At 42.3% G+C, this 19,026-nt stretch overlaps 1 protein-coding gene across 2 annotated transcripts; it reads left to right on the plus strand.

The window, feature by feature from the left end:
- Positions 1-1,339: 1,339 nt before the first annotated feature.
- Positions 1,340-17,967, plus strand: rxrgb (retinoid X receptor, gamma b). Of its 2 annotated transcripts, none has more exons than XM_049724454.1 (10): positions 1,340-1,609; positions 11,957-12,177; positions 14,278-14,422; positions 14,504-14,683; positions 15,178-15,338; positions 15,901-16,030; positions 16,523-16,655; positions 16,735-16,826; positions 17,180-17,285; positions 17,452-17,967. In XM_049724454.1, the coding sequence occupies exons 1-10, from the start codon at positions 1,579-1,581 to the stop codon at positions 17,597-17,599; spliced, it is 1,347 nt and encodes a 448-aa protein (XP_049580411.1). In that variant the 5' UTR covers positions 1,340-1,578; the 3' UTR covers positions 17,600-17,967. The 2 variants fall into 2 exon arrangements, with proteins under 2 accessions (XP_049580411.1, XP_049580404.1); XM_049724447.2 differs by lacking the exon at positions 1,340-1,609 and adding an exon at positions 6,737-6,902.
- Positions 17,968-19,026: the final 1,059 nt, after the last annotated feature.

The raw sequence follows: 19,026 nt of genomic DNA on the forward strand, positions 1-19,026 counted from the left end.
ACCATGTTGTGTGTGTGTGTTTGTGTGTGCCGAAGTTGATGGATGCACTGGAGAACCTCCAAAATGATTCCAATGGAGTCTTAGTTGAAATCCGTTGTTTATGTACCAGATGCAAAAATTCTAACAACAGTCAGCTCCCACGTCTTGTACTCGAAATGTTTCAGGGAAGGCGTAACAACAACAAAAAAGCCCCCCCGCAATCATCTCAATGCCTTGAACCATGTGCCACCATTAGGGCCACACAAAGAACAGTCTGACAAATGACCACTTTACGTCCCTCTTTGACTTTAATGAATTTATATGTTATCTTGGCCCTAATGGAGGCCGCGGCGGAGGGGCTGGCGCGAGGCCATAACAAATGAAAAGCTCTGATTAGCACAGAATGAGCCGAGAAGAGAAAAAATGCCATTCATCTTGGTTAGCATCCTCCTGAGCTCTTTTATGGGTCGCTGTTACAAGGACGGCGGAGCCGGGGGTGGCGGTCCCATTAGCGGGGCAGCTGAGTGGTCAGCGGCCCCGGCGTTGACGGAGCGTCTGGCGCACTCGCATGGTTCAAGTCAGTGAATGGCTTAGTGCGGCTTGACTCCTGAATAACCTTCGGAGGTACCGGGAGCTTCACCCCTGCGTGACCCCGCTCTGTGGAGAGAGGGGTGTGTGTATATGTGTGTGGGAGGTTAGGGGGTCTGCTCCACAGGGGGAGGGAGTGGGGGGGGGGGGGGGGGGGGGCGCCACCCACTCTTAGTCACTCTCACACTAGCAACAGGTAAACATAAGAATGGCTGAAATAAACATCTTGAATATGCAAATAGTCAGGAGCATTTGAAAATAATGTGTTTCCCGAATTTGAAGACGCACGTGTAACGAGATAAATGATGATTATTTTCAGTGGTGATTGGTGCAGACTCCCATTGAACACAAGATTGAATGTGATTGGTTATTTATGAACACAGCCACACTCGGTTATGAAAGATTGTGCAACCATATCGTCATAGTTGATTTTTTTCCTGATTATTTATATATTTTGAATTGAGTTTAATTGGTTAGATAGATAGATAGATAGATAGATAGATAGATAGATAGATAGATAGATAGATAGATAGATAGATAGATAGATAGATAGATAGATAGATAGATAGATAGATAGATAGATAGATAGATCGATCGATCGTAAATAGATATATCATGTGTTCTGCTGAACTTTGCTTGTAAACATTTCCTTCCCGGATTCTCAGCTGACAGTCTTGAGCTCTGTAATTCTTGGTATTCTTTGATGGAGCATTTTTCTATTTAATTGCAAAGTAGGCCAGCAAGTTTTTGTGTGAAAAAAAAAACACTCCGATCCACCAGAGCAGCAGCAGAGGCGTTGGGTCCCGATCCTGTTGAAGCTTGATACGGACCACTGCTGTCATTGGGAGAAGTGCTCTTTTTGAGCGGCCCCTCCTCCTCCTCCCTGGCCGGGCCCCCCGGGCTCTAGAGCCGCCTCGCACACTTTTCAGTCCGGTCCGGGAGAGGAATGTGCGGGGATGCCGAGCACCGCTGGCTGTAGGACACCTCGGAAACCTCGACGACAACACCGTTATGGACAGCCATGATCCATATGTGCATTTAAGTAAGTACACCTTCTCGTATTCGACTTTTAAAGCCGTCGCGGAGAAAGCGAGAGACAGACAGGAAGAGCAGTTTTCTGCAGGAGTGCTTCCCGGCTATGGCGTCCTCTCTCCGGGGCTTTCAGCGCATGCAGCCTCGGTCCTAGTGTCCCCCGGTTGCTCCAGTAGCGATTATTTTTGTGCTGTAAATAAAGTCAGGTGATCGTGGCGGTCAGGCAAGGTCAGAGGTTGGCATTTTAATTGCTCTTATGTAATTTACGACCCTGCTAAACTGTTTGAAATTTAATTTACTGCGAGGAGCACAGAAGAGGCTTCAGAAAACAGACAGCAGAAATGGTTGACACAAACAAACTTGTGGCACAAAGTGGGACCCCCACACTAGACCCCCCCCTCCTCTATACAACGCGGGTCATTTTAGAGGGCATCCATCCCACGGACAGCGTGATGTCATTTTGCTAAGTAAAGCTTCACTCCTGCTCTGACTCGACGACTTTGCCCTTGAACCAGCTGATGGCTTTCTTGTTTTCCCCTTTGCCCTTCTATTAGCAGAATTGTTTATGTGACAGCTTTACAGCCCTGTGGAGTTGGGCAACACGTGGATCACAGTGGGCCAATGGCTTTTGTCTGTTCAGTACACTGATTTAACAAGTTGATTATTCTGTATGTTTTCGCCATCATCATGTGATGTTGTCTCCTGGCTCATGTGCTGCAAAAAAAAAAAGTGTCTAGTCTTATAAACGTTTGTTTACTTGTCACTTTTGCAAGGCAGAGAAATTTCAAATTGACTTAAAAGGAAAATACAATCAAATTTTCTTAATTAGCGATTCTTTTGCGCACAACTCGAATAAGCCATTTTTTTTGTACATTACAAGACTTTTAAATGTAAATTAAGTGTTTTCAGAAAATATGCCTACAGTCATTTAATGCACTGTCTAGTTTACTCAGCGGCACAAAAACAAGATGTCACATGGCAGGTTTTTCATTTGGCCGTTTTATATTTATGGCCTGGAAGCGTTTTTCTCTCAAATATTTACTCAAATGTTAAATATCCTAATGTGTTGGTAGAAGTCAATGATAGACATTTGGATAGAGATCAGCCGTAGGAATGAAACTAGATGCTTTCTTTATGCATGAACATCTTTTTTTTTTATACTTTCTTGTTTCTCTCAACTCTCGCCAGGTATGAGGCTGTAAAAGCTATTTTACGGCACACATTTCTCGGGCAAGAACTTTTAGCTCTTTAACATAGTTTCTGAAATTTAAGGAGTGAATGTTTGCCAACTTTTACTGAGCCAAGGCACATAATTTATATTCGAAAGATCTCACCGCACACCATCAAGCAAAAATGATACTAAATAATGTCTTTGGATACTTTGCATCTCAACTTTTTTTTTTTGGCCTAGCGTTTTCTTTAGCGGTTGTCGTCCGAAAGCCAACAATCAATTACCGCAGTGCTTTTTTTTTGTTTTTAAAGTCGAGTGAGTGTAGCAAAAGATAATCGCAAAGCATTAAATAATAACACAAAATGGGCCTTTGAGCATAAACAACGTCAGTATGCTATCGCTAAAATCTCGACACCACTCACAGAGGCTGGTAATTGTTTCCATAAGCAGTGTGCCCCCAAGGGGGACGCAAGAGACATCTGGATGGGACAACTTGTAAGTAGTAGACCGGATATGGAATATTTCAGCCCTGTGGCATCCCAAATGGCCCGATTATTTTTAGTTTCATCTTCAGCTTAAAATGCAATTTTCTGGATTTGTGTGTTGTTGAAGACTTGTCTTTTACACCCTGGTCTGATTTATATTATTGTTATTTTAGCAGGAGAATCATTTAAAATGAATGATTAGTTATCTGGAACTTTATCTTACAAGACCTGTAATTAAAAATGGTTGCAGAATTAATATCACCTCTTAGAAAGTATCTTTCTTGTGTCTAACTGATGTTTCACCAGGGCCATAAATGTGATTTGTTTCTTGGACGGATGATTAAATTGCAAAATGAATCTTAAAGTCACCACGTGCAGCATGGATGAAACAAAAGCGTCTTGTGTTCTGATCGCTTAGAGGTCTACTCCTTTTCTCACGGATCTGTTCCAGTAGGCTTGACGAAGGCCCGCCCTTCATTCTGCAGAATAAGCAGCATCTCTTCTTTCTCAGCATTTTATTTTTCTTCATAATTCCCTTTTCGTCGAAGTGATCCTGGATGCCCCCCCCCCCCCTCCTGCCTTTGATGCTGACAACTTATTTAAGAAGTGGTGACAGGGAAAAGGGAGAACTCTAAAAGAGGAAGAATCTCAGGGCGGGCTGAAGAAAGCAATCGCCCTGTTTGATGTGAACAACCGCGAATGACTCGACACTATGAGTCCGGACTTGCAAACATTGCCAGCGTATAGCTCACCGTCTGTGACCCGGCGGCGGCCGCCACGCCGTCATGTGACTGAAAGAATGCGGCCGTTGCCGTGCGTTTTGAAAACCTGCTCGCTGACTGCCAAGCCCTGCACGCAGTTTAGCTCCCCCCCCACAGATAAATAAACCACACAGGTAGAGGGTGTGGTTCTTGGCAGGTTTACTCAAGGATTCTCGCTACTTGAGCCCCAATGCATTAGCACACAATGCATGCGCTAGTATTGAGTGTGTGTCGTTGTGTGCTGCTGGAAAAGGCTGCTTGACTGGATTGTGTGTGTGTGCGTGTGTGTGGGCACATGTGCTTATTGTGAGAACAGAGTTGAGGGAAAAGAAGGGGGCGCAGTGAGGTCATTCTCAGGGCTAATTGTCAGTAATTAGTCATTAGCGAAGAAGGTCAAAGCCTTGATTTAATTTCAGATTGAATCAAGCAAGAGGACCTTGGAAAGGTTGCAACGGTGTTTGCTCGTGAGGTGCATTTTGAAATGTCTTCATTAATTGTGCAATAACTGCATGCAATCCGCACAAACTCGAACTTCCACCGGCTGGCTCGCCGAGTGTTTGCTTGTTTTGAGTGCACTATTGACTTGTGGGTTTTAGAACTCCCCCCTGTATAGGAATTTAATAATCATTTTATGGATCGAAAAATCCCCAATCGTAATATTTTTATTAAAGTCGAAATCTACGCCAAATTTAACTCTTGGCGTCAATTCACTGTGTTTATATACGCCACAATATTTGATCGTAACAGGAAGGATTTGAGTTTCTCCTGCTGGGGTTTGTTAAATCTTGGAATGTTGTGTGTCTCCTGCTGGTCTTCTCGCGTCTCTTTTGCCAGACTGCGAGGTGATCTGATTACTGCTGGTGGCCCTCATCCAAGTGCCGTATGAACATTTGATGCTCAAGGTGCATGTACAGGGCTTTGCTTAGCATGCTTATGTTTATTTATAAGGCTGGAAGGGCATCAGGTGAATTTTTGATACGATGGCAGGAGGCGTTAAAGAAGCAGCTGTGCACTTCTGCTAGGGACAGCTTGTATTCTCTGGTGATTAGAATTAATAAGTACTCGCAAACTTTTCAAAGTACTTCTTAAATCCAAAATTGAGAACTGTTTGTTCCAGAATAGTCGTGTAGAAAGACGGTGGTGCCTGGAGATACGAAAGATTTGAGTTTTTAACTAGATATGAGAGCTACATGCTAGCATTGAATTGAACGATTCTTAAAAAAACAGGCTTCAAATGGTTTATTTGAAGTTTATCGTCAAATCGAGCAAAGTGAATTACAGAACATGACACGCATATTCAATACAAACATATAAGTTTGCCTTAAAATGTTTTTAGCTAAATGCTAACAAGTGAAATGAAGCTAACAATGTTCAATTTAATATGTCATTATTGTATGTTTTTCTAAAATACAACACTATATCGTTGTGTTTCTTGTAAAAAAAAATACTTTTTGTTGTTGTTTTTTTGGGAGGCTGAACGGATTAGTGGCATTACCATTCATTGCAATGAGGAAGCATGATTTGAACAAATTCAACTCGTATCACAAAGCACCGCTGTACTTTTTTCCATGTCCTTACTTCCTTTTACCAACGTTCAGACTAAACCTGCATTCCCCTGCTGGGTTTTGCAGTTTATTTAAGTTCCCCCAGGCTTTGCCATGCATTGTTCTTCTTTGCCTTTAAGGTATATTTTGGGCTTGTGTTTTGCATCTGGCTTTTCGCTTTGCTCTGTTTACTTGACCACTGTCCAGTATTCGAACAAGACAATTCCTGACTTCCTGGAATGCTATACATGAGAAACGTTTGTGCTAAGGCTAAGGACAAACGCATATTAATAACCACAAGCACACGGGCAACCGACCATGTCATAACATTTTTCTTCATGACATCAAAGAGAATTACAGATGTTTGGAGGAAGGTAGAAGACGGAGGTGAAAATTCTTTAGCCGAGGGCCTCATCTTGTCACTTTTTTTTTTCAGAATTCACACCTCATTTGTCATACATTTCAAATAAGCCACAGGGTAGTGGTTACAAGTATCACCCTAAAAAAAAAAGTTGAAAAAAAACTTTTCCTAAAGAGAAAATGGAAACTTATTTAAAAGTTAAATACAACTGAATTGTACTTAGCTGTAATTCTTTCCCATACCACTAGAGGGAGTATTTTCACCACTATCCTACGCATACCAGCGTAAACAAGTGGAACTTCGGAAAATTGTTAGCACGGAAGCTACCTGGGGCTAATAGAAAGCCCCGCAACCACCTGGTAAGGCGTCATATGAATCTTTTTTTTTGAGGGGGGGTCGGGGGGGACATTAAGGCGCCTGTCTTAACAGCCTTTGGCTATGGAAGCTGTCCTCCATGTATTAATGTCTGATCCCTTTTAAGAAGCTGTAATTGGAAACTAGCTCTTATAGGCTAAGTGTGATTCCCCCCATTCCCGCTTTAATGCCCCCCTCATTTGCCACCCTGCACTATAACAGGTGTCCCTGCACAGTTTTAGCCACTGCCGGAGGTATAGAGAAACACAAGTGGGCGTCCAAAGAGCTGATTTGTGTCATCAGTCGGACAGCAAAGAGTTCCTATGGGATTGATCTCCCGGGAAGGATAATCTGCCTAATCTTGTAACTGGACTGATGGACTCCACCTCTTTTTTTGCTCTTGCACCACTCCCCCTTTCCGCCTCCTCCTCCTCCTGACCATTCCTAAAAAGTAGCAAGGATCCGGAGTTTCCGCTTCATCGTTAGTTTGTCAGCTCAGCATCAGTCAAGTCGGACGCCGCGCACGGCGACTGGCGTCCTGCCAGCTCGCAATCGAAGGCATGTGGCAACCTGCGGCATCACCTGCAGCTGGATGTGGCGCCGGGCGGGAGCTGGGTTACGGCCACTGTGAGTAGTTGACTCGCTGCGTCCTTGGAGGGAATAATAGAAAGCAGATCAGGGTCACTTGAGTGTTTATATTTCTTTTTTTTTTTGCTCTGGGTTTTTCCCACACATAGTTAGACTCGCTAATGGATGCATTATGGTAATACCTCTAATCCCTGGACGCTCTTTAAAAAAAAAACTCATCTTCCCAGGGTAGAAACTCTCAACACAAATAATGTCTGCTGCTTCTTTGCTTTTGGGTTTTCCGTTGCGGATTACACAACAAACTGGATTTTGTAGTTCTCTTTTATCTAGCCTGGAACGAAACTTCAAGACAATAATAGATATACTGTACTCATATCCGCTGAATCTTTTTTTTTTGTTCAAAAAAAGATCCCAAATTAATTTTACATGGGAAAACGTTCACTGTTTACCACAATTTTTGAAAACATGACTTTGAAAAACCTTAAATCACAACAATAATAATCATTTTGAATCTGTACCTCAAAACTTTATTAGTATGTTTTGAATCTTCGTTCATATTATTCGCCGTGATAATAAAGGATGCCAGCAAATTATTATTGGGGGCGGGGCCTAAATCATACACAGATTTTACAGCACCTTTTTCATTCTAATAATGAAATACATCAATATTGAATTGATTAAAATAAGATGCTGGCCCGCAAGTGAGGTTAAGTGTCAGGTAGAAAATGAATGGACGTCTCAGTCTCAATGTTTACTCATGGTCTCAATTACGGGGGAAGCCTTCTCCTCAAAGGGGAACCCCCCCTCAACCTTTCCCCCTACCCCAACACGTGTTGCTTCGTCCTTGGCTATCTGTTTGTCTCTCAACGCGTTTCCCTTCCGATTGGCCCGCTCCATCCTGCTTTCCCTCGCTTTTTTGCATCTGCTGTCCGTCAGCCAGCATCCTTCCGTCAACGCTTGCTCTGCTTTTCTGCTTTCCTCCTCCTCCTTCCTGTGTTTGAAGAGATGTGTCGGGAGGTGTTGACACGAGCTTCGTTTGCCCGCGTACTGTACTCGGACAATTATCGGGCATCTGTGCCCCGTTGTTCCATTTTATTTTAGTATCATTGTGTTTTTTTTTTTTTTTTTTTTCTAGACTCGTAAATCATCTCCCAGACTGCTTCGGCAGATCAGTCTATAAGTGAGCTGATTTGCCGTTGTTTGTGTTTTAAACTTTTTATCAAGTTTTTATCTCGGTCCTGTCAGCCCTGGCCTTCACATCGATCCTCGCTGCCTCTGTGTAAAAAAAAAAAAAAACTTTGAAGTCTGCCTACTTTGTGTATTTGGGAGTCGGGTAGGGGGGGTGATTTTCTATGTAGTTGTTGGACTTCTACTTAATTTTCCCATTATTGCACTAAACAGAAACAGAAAAGGGGTTGGCTTTTGTTGAAAATAGAGCAGAGGTCGTTCATCTTCTTTTCAGGGAAAGTTTGTGTGTTCACTCGAGAGTTCACCACGGGGCAGAATTGTGGGGTCAAAGGAGTTCACTGGTGCAAGTTGTTTGTGTTATTACAGCCGCATGGTTTGAGGACCAACTCGTTTCTTTTACGGTATAGTTGAGAAATGATGTGCCTTTTTCCTGTCATATCCAGGAAAATTATTTTATGGTGGCTTGGTCAGAAAATATAAAATTTTAGTTGCGTACCCTCAGGGAAGTTGTCAAATCGACAGAATCGTATTTTTCTTTTTATAAGGTGCACTTAAATCCTTTAATTTAGTGCCGTTGAGCGTTTTAAATCGAGATGGACCAATTATCGGCCGGGCAGATGCCGACGTTTGACTTTTTGATGAATTAAACATCTGACGACTGATAAGACATCAATTTAAAACTGATAAATTCAGTGAGCATGTTTCAGCGAACTTAAATTTTTTATAGATATTTTAAATCCCCCAAAATACCACAAAAAAAAAAAAAAGAACTAATCAAGCAAATGTTCTGTCTGTACTCAACATTCATCCATCTGTTCAACATGTCTATCGATCTCCGCACCACAGGGGGCTTCTCAATTGGTGGTCGACCATCCTTGGCCAGACTGAGAGATTACATGTGTGTTCCAGTAGGATCATGTTAGCTTTTGGGTGGAGAAAAAAAAAAAAAAAAAGCAGATTCCGTGCGGGACGTTGCCCCCGCCCGCCATCCATCAATCTGTCCGTCCCTCTCACGCTGTCTGCCTCCCTCCTCTTCGGCCTCCCACCTTCTTGACAGCTGGCCTGCTGAGCTGCACATACTTACCCAGGGATAAGAGGATTTAGTGACACAAATGATCAGGCATCAACCTCATTTAGCAAAGAAATGAATGTTTATGTTGCGCGTGTGGCGGGGGTGAGCTGCGTAGTTTCCACAGCGGCCTCCACGTTTCGGAGACTTGGTAATTACACGACATGTCCGCCCAAGGTAATGAGCTCTGCAGACTGTCTGCCTGATTACTTTAGGCTTCCTTCTGCTTTCTGTCCTTTGCTTCGATGACAGACGAGTTTGACGCGAACAAACCGAGTCGCCGAGACAACAGGTATCGAACAGATGGAAGTTGCGTAAGAGCTAATCCGGTCTTTATTAAAAGGCACGTGTTGTTTTGGATTCGATGCGTTGCCATCATTCCGTGGTTCGACCCACTCCCACGCTGTACTACGGAGAGGAGATATTATTAGTTAGTCGGCCGCGGGCTTATTGAATTACACCACGGATGGAGTGCTCCATCCACTTAGCGGTGTAATTAACAGTGAGGAATGCGGAGAAACTTTCGTTTTGTTCAACCTGTTGAGCTTCCCATCGAGAGGGGTGTCGTGGATATTTGCTGTGATAAAAACAGATTTGAATTAGAAAATCTGTTTTGATTCAAAAGATTTGTCAAATTGCACAGAATCGAATTGTTAATCGTATTTTGTCTGAAAGATGATCACTCCTTATGGTCATAAAAAAATTTGATGCGGTTTTTGATACACGGCGGGCATAAAGATTCGAGGAGGGTTCGATTTGAAATCGGAACGATTCAGTTGGACTCAGCGGTATTATGATTCGATTCGATTCGATATGGCTCAGTTCGTGACCTTTTTGTTGTCATTTTTACATACTACGTTTGAATCAATTCTGCCATTTTAAGATATATCTCTTTCCAATAAAATAAAATATGATCTTAATAGATTTAAAAGATGATTTGTGTAAGCGAGGCCCGCAAATTAGACTTCTTTTGAACACGGTTCAGGAGTTTGGCAAGAGTCGACCTTTGCTTCGCAGTCACCGGGTGGCCTTCGCCGCTCTCATATGTTTGCTCTCAAATAGATGCTTGCGTCCTCGCAGAGACATATTGGCTTGGCCCGAGTCCATCAGACAAGAATCAATGGAACAAATCTAGACTGGATGGTTTCACAAGATACGTGGATGTCTTCAATGTCTGACAATACTCTTTTTGTGAGATGCCCGGTGGATGACGAGCGGAGAGTGAGACGCTAGTTTGTACGGAGGAGATAAAACTTTCACCTTGACGTAGTTCATTTAAGGATATATAGCTTTTAGCTTCTCTTAACCTACGATACTTTTGCTGACGTTTAGGTGCCAGAGATCTTCAATTTAAATTGGGATTAAAAAGTCACCTAACAAGAGAATTCATCAAAATGTTCTCAGAAAGAAATTGAGGACAAAAAAATGATGGACTGCTTTTATTCCGCACACTCTTCTGTTGCTGAAGGCGACTCTCCCATTTCCTCAAACCTAAAACTTGCAGTTAGCGACTGGTCAAATCTGTAAATACATTGCGGAGCGGTCGACATGATGGATGTGAGAGCGTGTTGGCAAGTTGTTGGCAGAGCTCACGATATCGCTGTGCTATTTCTCGCACTCTTACACTTCCAGAATAGACTACGGTACATCTTCACAAGGCCTGGTGAGAATTTGTCATCCGTACAAAGACAAGCGTCACGGCGTAGAATGAAAACAGGACTGCCTGTTTATTACATCATCCTTTTGCATTAAAAGCTGAATTACATTTTGTTGCATTGTTAGCTTCTGTTCTGTTCAATCTCAGAGAGGCAAGTAGTAATACATACAGTATTTGCCTTGAGGGGATCACTTATGGAATACTCGGAGAATGTGGGAGCCGGTCAGTCAGGGGACAGAGCTTCTGTGCTAAACAGGAAGTTGCGCAACATCTGTTCTTAAGCATCCAGCACAGGAGTGAATGACCACTTGGATGATTTCTCACTTTCACAATCGTTTGACATCAATCAAATTAAGGAGGACCACTTCAACATTGTTGTTGCATAATATGAGCATATTATTAATCATTGGATGATGGGAGAGGATAACAGGAGGTCTCTATCCGAATTAAAAAACTGCTGTCATTTGAAGAAGATTGCATGCTGTCACACCCGCATGACATTTATACCACTCATCATTAGTAACATAAAAAAAAAAATTTATTTGAGTCACAGCCCTGAAAGAAGTATGCAGCCCACATGGCAACCTTTATACTCGACATGAATCGCGTCGGTGACAACAAACGGCCTCAAAGCTACGGCACATGCATGAAATTACACTCGGTGTGTCCTGTTGACTGACACGTTTCCTAAGTAGGTCATCTATGCAAATGCCAGCCTGTCAGTTCACATCAATAGATTCCGACGCAAGGTCAGCACTGTGGCACAAAAGTCAGGAACGCTGTTATTGTGAATATAATTTAGTGTTTAGAATTACAGTAAAAAAAATTTTGATTTCCATATACTTCTTTGTTGCTTTTCTTTTGTTATCTTTATTTTATGTTGTGTTAATGTGTGAAAAATATACTCTTTCGAAAGCTACAAATCTCCTTCGTACTTAGTGGCACATTCATTAATGCTGCTTAGCCATGTGTTCGCAAACGCATGTTAGCAAATAGCGAGTGATGCTAAGCTTACTTCAACGTGTTGGCACAGGGTCCAAATCTGTTATGAGTCAGCACTTTTACAATTTATATGTAATCCATTCACGCTCATTCATGGTTATTTATTTTCTTATTTTTTTATTGCACGTGACTTTGATTCACATTGTCATCCTAACGGGACACACCTTCTTCTTGCAGATTCTACCGGGCCAATGAGCACGGCCCATTCCCACCCCCACGGTGCGCCAATGGGCGGCATGGTGGGCCACCCGTCGGTTATCAGCACCGCCAGGCACCTGCCGTCGCCCATGTCATCCATGGGCTCGCACATGAACGGCTTGGCCTCACCTTACTCCGTCATCACCTCATCTCTGCCGTCCACGCCCAACTTGAACTTCGGACCGCTCGGAAGTCCGCAGGTGAGGGGAAAGTGATTAGATGTTATCTCGAGGAATAGAATCGAGTAGACCTTTTATGTCATGGTTCACGTGTCAAACTGGTTTGGTTATTTTTATTCGTTTGAAGGTTGTAGCTTGAGCCAGCGTGTTGGACTCGCATACCAGGGCCTTCCTGGAGCTCATGCTCACCGGGGACTGACCTTTAAATTTGTGGCCCTTGAGGTCATCCCTGCGTCTGTTGTCATGTGAGCGGACTTATACGCAGTCCTGCCATTAGCCCTTTAATGAGTTACTGCACGAAAGAGCGAGCGAGCAAGAGAGAGAGAGAGAGAGAGAGGCACAGGAAAAAAAACAGCCTTTATGATTGTGTATTTTCTTATGCTCTATTTACTTCTATGGCGCCAGCCTTTGTGTGGTCCTATCGTGCACTTTTGTAATCGTTTTTCACGCTCCATACATGCTTGCTTTCAATGTTCGCAGCACTTAATTCCCCCCCAGTACATGTAGGTTACAATTGTGTGTGGATATAAGGTGTGTCAGAAATGTTTCAGGACAAAAGATATATGGGCCTTCAGATTATGAGCTAAAATGGATGCAAGTACTGTTTGGTGGCAATGAACGCTCCTCGCTTCAGAACTAGCAGCAGATTGTTTTTTAAAAAAAGTCTTAAAAGGGTTATTGCCACTTCTAGATAAAGTTTAAAAAAAAAAAGACAAGTACACAGAGTATCTAAAACAACCACATAGCTTTGGTCAATAGCTTAATGCTAACAAACAATGTAAAACGTCATAGACAAGCTAACAAAACTATATTATGTTGTAGTTAGGGATTAAATGTATGAAATATGTTTTTTTTTTTGGAGCTTTTATGACCTCTCATATGGAAAAAAAGTTAATTATCCTTCCATTCTCCTGTCTCCTTTAATGGACTATGACAGCAAGCTAATGGATATTCAATAGCCACAGAAAATTGTTGAACGTCCGCAAACATGTCCCACTTTACATATCTTATATTTCCTTCATGCCAAAGGTCAAATCCCAACTTGTTTGATTTCACATTTAACCGGCTCAGTATGTTAATTTTTAAACATGTTTTATTATTTTATTTATATTTCAAGGTTAATTCTCGAATAGGAGTGAAGTTAGAGAACTGTACGGCTGTCGGCTCTTGAGTCCCGCCGCTGTATGTTTCTTTATATTGTATCAAAAATGGATGGGTGAGATTAATTATGAGTGAAATCTGTGGATGAGTGCGGCGAAAAGCACTAGCTGCTAAAAGGGGGGAGCGATGTGGATGCTCATTAAAAGTACAAGTGTCTGCTTACGGGAAAGAATCCCACGCATGTTCGTCTCAGTCGGAAGGTCACCACCGCAGAGGTTTGGGGATGAGCCCGCCATTAGGCGAGCGTCGGAGGAGAGCGAGGATTGTAAATAAGTGATAGGAAAAGCCTGAGGTGACGGAGACGCGGGTTCTTTATGTCACAACGCATCAAATATATAAAACACGAGGGCATTTGTAGGTCAATGTTTCCAGCTGGGATGCAGATGTTTGCACATAAACAGCAAAAAAAAAATCTGCTCGGCTTTTGTCAACATAAGAGGGTCAAAGGACGAGATGGTGATAAAGAAAACATTTGGAGCGAGAAGCGTTGCAGTTCTTATTTCGATTCATTTGGCGCAAAACTCAAGTGTTGTCTGAGTCGCTTACATTTTGGAGAAATATTTCCAAAAGCTTTACTCGACATTTTTCAGTCGACCCTCTCCGCTAGCAATTCACGCTTCCTTTTGCCTCTATTTAAGAACGACAACTCAGCGACCATGTGACTGGCCTCATGTGCCTCTCCCAGACTTCGAAACATTAAGAAACCTGCATGACAAGCCTCGGAGAGAACACTCAGCTCTCCCACTGAGCGGGCATGTGACACACTTTCACAATGAAATTGCGAGGGTGCGGCGGCGGCGGCGGAGGGGTGGGCAGAAGACAAAACGAGTAGGGAAAAAACAACAAAAACAGGAACATGTCACAAGACCACCTCACACCATCCACTTTTACTTCCCCCCTCCGCTTCCTGTCCTTCGACTGGAGTTGACCGACCGTCCTCTCTCCGTTTGTGCTCCTCAGATGAACTCTATGAACAGCGTGAGCAGCTCGGAGGACATCAAGCCTCCGCCGGGCCTGCAGAACCTGGGGAGCATCAACTACCAGTGCCCGAGCCCTGGGGGGATGTCAAAGCACATCTGCGCCATCTGCGGAGACCGTTCCTCAGGTGACCTCAAGGGCAGACGCTCCCCACGAAGCTTCCTTCCCTTCAGCTAAAGGTGACGCCTTTCCTTTCGTACGTGCGCAGGGAAACACTATGGCGTGTACAGCTGCGAGGGATGCAAAGGGTTCTTCAAGAGGACCGTGCGCAAAGATCTCACTTACACTTGTCGGGATAGTAAAGAGTGCCTGATCGACAAGCGCCAGCGGAACCGCTGTCAGTATTGTCGATACCAGAAGTGCCTGGCCATGGGCATGAAGAGAGAAGGTACATCATTATTCGCAACAACATGAAACAAACGAGTGTACTGTATATTATGTAACACATGAAATACATCATTTTGCATTATTACATTATTTTTACTCGTGCTTATAAAAAGTCTACACACCCCTCTTCATATCTTAGTAATATGATACACACCAAGATCATTTCAACATTTTCCAAATCTGTCCATCTCAATTAAAAAAAAACAATTCTAACAGGGGAAGTAACAGTAAAACAGATCAGAAAGTGTGCACACCCCCATAAACTGAGATGTGGCTGTGTTCAGATGTATCCAATCGCATTTAAATTGATCATGCGAAATGAAATCAGCAGACATCATCCCCAACCATCGGTTCCAAGTCTGTTTGGTACCGGGCCGCAGAGATATTGATTTAAATCATTTTTTTGTATCTTATGTAAATGACTGCAAAAAGATAAATGTGTGTGTGTGTGTGTGTGTGTGTGTGCGTGCGTGCGTGCGTGTGCTTATGTTGTAGCGGTACAGGAAGAGAGGCAGCGTGGGAAAGAGCGTGGGGAGAATGAGGTGGAGTCGACTAGCAGTTTTAATGAGGAGATGCCTGTGGACAAGATCCTAGACGCTGAGCTGGCGGTGGAGCCCAAGACGGAGACGTACTCGGACGGCAGCCCCGGCAACTCGGTAAGCGTCCAACATAGTCACGACTGTAAGGTTTGTGCAAATGCCACAAGGTGGCGCCAAAAGAGAAAGTAGTAATTGGTATTAGTAAGTAAAAGTGGGAGTCGCTAATGGTGTAGGGGATTTGCCGCATATGACGGTGTAAATGTGTGACCAAAAAAAAGTATGTTGAAATGACTGCATAAAATAATGAATTTTGCATAATAGTTACACATGACAGCAAGCTAGCTAGCCGGCTAGTGGATATAAAGTGAGAATATATTAATTTTGCTGGGGTCAAAGAGTCCAATCGGTACACTCCATTCCTTGTCCTGTTTCTCTTGGTCTCGATTTCCAAATGAGCTCTGAGGAATGATTGCTTCATGTTGGAGCGAAAGTTCTTGTGATATTCCTATCCATGTGATCCAAGATACTTCGTACTTGCCAAAACCTCGTTCGCAATCTCCCGAGAGAACGTTACTGTTGTGTGAAAGCATCCTAAAATGAGCTTTGCTGCACACTTTTTGTGTTGTCTTGACTTTTGTTCTGGAATGCCTGCTCAACCTCCCTGTTTGTCCGCCTGTAGACCAACGACCCCGTCACCAACATCTGCCAAGCGGCAGACAAGCAGCTCTTCACGTTAGTGGAGTGGGCCAAGAGGATTCCCCACTTCTCAGAGCTCCCCTTAGATGACCAGGTCATCCTATTACGAGCAGGTAAGTCCCATTCTGTACATACGTTCACTTTGCAAAAGCAGTTGGATATTTTTCCGCTGAGTTATATGCTTCCAAACCACAAATATTTTGATGAAGCTGCCTCACCTCACCTATATGTCATGAGAAAATCATGTGAGAGAATTAGAAATGCTGCGAGGCATGGCATGTCAAATGCATGTGATGCATCACCATCATAAAATGGACCCCAATTTGAGAACCTGCATATCGTGCGTCAGATTTTAACTGACAAGCTGCTCATGGTGGTTGTCGGTCATCCTCAGGCAGGCCATCTATTTAAGTCCCTTAACTGTCACTTGACATATTAACCATTTAGCTAAATGGAGCAGTGACACCAAAATAGCCCAGAAATCCCAGCAGTGCCTTTGTAACTGAAGAAACACTGACCTCTGCTGGTGGGAAATATGCCTGCAAGAGGAATATGATGGAAAGAGAAACTCAATCTTTTTTTTTTTTTTTTTTTGCTCCTTACAGGCTGGAACGAGCTGCTCATCGCGTCCTTCTCTCATCGGTCGGTGACGGTGAAAGATGGAATCTTACTGGCCACGGGCCTCCACGTCCATAGAAGCAGTGCCCACAGCGCTGGGGTGGGCTCCATCTTTGACAGGTTGGGAGCAAAGCTTAAAATCAAGACCAAAAATCGATTCCTTTAGTTGATGAAGGGCGTCAATTTGATATTATTGCAGAGTCCTGACAGAGCTGGTGTCCAAAATGAAGGATATGCAGATGGATAAAACGGAGCTAGGCTGCTTGCGAGCCATTGTCCTGTTCAACCCAGGTCAGTGCTTTTTTTTTTTTTACCGGTCCTTAGTAAATACAACCGTAGATAGCTATCTGGAATTATGCTGTCATTTATTATTAACATTTAATTAAAATAATGGATATTTTTGAGTGGATTAAAATGTAAAAATAAATAAAACAAGTGTTTCTTTCCTCTGCCACTAGAGGGAGCCCTACACTTTGAGTATCACTGAAGAGTTGAGAACGTACGAAACTAGATTTTCATTTTAAATGTTTTTAGTGAATAGAATAATAACAAATAAATAGAATATGAGGAATGTAATAATAAATAATAAAACTCAAAATTGCTATTGACCAGGGCTGTTGCTAATGTTGGGTTTTTTGATTCAGATGCAAAAGGTTTGTCCAACCCAACGGAGGTGGAGGCATTGAGGGAAAAAGTATACGCCTCTCTGGAGTCTTACACTAAACACAAATACCCGGACCAGCCTGGAAGGTGAGAATTACCATTTCTGATGTTTAGCAAACTTCCTCTTATGTAAGCAAATATTTGCGTTACTTAATCAGATTTTGTGGGATTATTTTATCCTAATGAATGGTTATACATGAACCTAAGTGTTCATAATAAAATGCATCATGTGTGTGTTGTTCTGGTGTTTCAGGTTTGCCAAGTTGCTGCTGCGTCTGCCCGCGTTGCGCTCCATCGGCCTCAAGTGCTTGGAGCACCTTTTCTTCTTCAAACTCATCGGAGACACGCCCATCGACACCTTCCTCATGGAGATGCTGGAAGCGCCGCATCAGATCACATGACCCCAGTCAAACATCCCCTCTTGTAAATAGCCCTTATCAGCAATATGAAGATGGAGTGAGGGAGGAAAGGACGTTGCAATTGCAAAGTTGAATATTTTATAACAATTAATAAAACAACGGTGTAATTAAATCCAAAACGGGATTTCAAGGCTGCAGAGAGGACTGAGTACAAGCGTCATGTTTTTTTTTTGTAAATAGATTATTGCAGGTGTCCGTTTCGAAAGAATTCCAGTGCATTTGAAAAGGAATCAGATTTTATTCATAGAGTAAATGTATAAAGTAAAATTTTAAGTAAAAAAAGAGAAAAATGAATTTCTTAAAACATATGAGTATTCTTACAGAATAAAGTTATTAAGAAATACATACAACACTCTATTTGTCATGTCTACAATATGTCCTGTGGATGCACTAAATATAAATTGGTGGCATGTCTACGTTTTAAAATTAGTTCCATTCTTGACCGCCAGGTGGGGCTGTAGAGCTAATTTTATTATTGTTGCCTTCAGGAACAGTCTGAAATCATAGCTTTATCTATTTATCTGGTTTGATTACGTTCCTCTATCCGTAACAGCACATTTTTGGATAGTTTTCGAATGAAATTTTAGTTTTTTGTGAAGAAATAAAAAGTAAGTTATTTTGGGGATATTTAGGGGGGGGCGGGGTCAGATGGTGTATGTTTGTGCGTGAGTGTGTGCACGTGGTGCAAGTCTCTCTCTCTCTCTCTCTCGCTCTCTTTCTCTCTGCCTTTCTCTTTATCTCTCCCTGCTGTCAGAATACTTGATAGAAAGTCCAAAGAGTGGGAACGACAAGAAGAATTTCCAAGGAGGAGAAACTTTTGGGCACTTAACTATTAAACGCCACCTGCACGTCCATCCACTTGGAGATGCTCTGAGAAGACCCTCAATACCACGATCAGCATTTTTGCAAGCTCACTTTCAAAAGGTAAGGACATCACATCCTGTACGTATTTAAATCACTAAATCTTGTGATTGGTGAAAATGTTCACGTGCAACCAATGGTGGCAAGAAATTAATTTCTATGTGACTATTGAGTATATTTGGCAAATATTTGCTTAAATTGGAAGAACTATTGAAAATACACGTTCTCTAAATGCATATAATAATATATATGCATGTTTTATAAGATCAAATATTAATACATACTGTATTTCTAAAATGTATCTAAAGGTTTCTCAAAGTTTATACGTATATTAAAAATGTTAATATTTGACTGAGAAGCTATTTTTCTGTCATTTGAATGAAATTACCGTTTTATAATTAAATAAATACAACCTGTATTAAATAAAATCATCACAGAAAAATGACCTACGTAAAATGTGAGTCTGAATGATTAATTTTATTTGCATAATACTTTTTGCTATGAATATTTTATGTATTTCGAAGAATACTTTTTGCTCTTTATATAAA

This window comes from Syngnathus scovelli, chromosome 10 (assembly GCF_024217435.2).
Source record: "Syngnathus scovelli strain Florida chromosome 10, RoL_Ssco_1.2, whole genome shotgun sequence".
NCBI classification, from domain to species: Eukaryota; Metazoa; Chordata; class Actinopteri; order Syngnathiformes; family Syngnathidae; genus Syngnathus; species Syngnathus scovelli.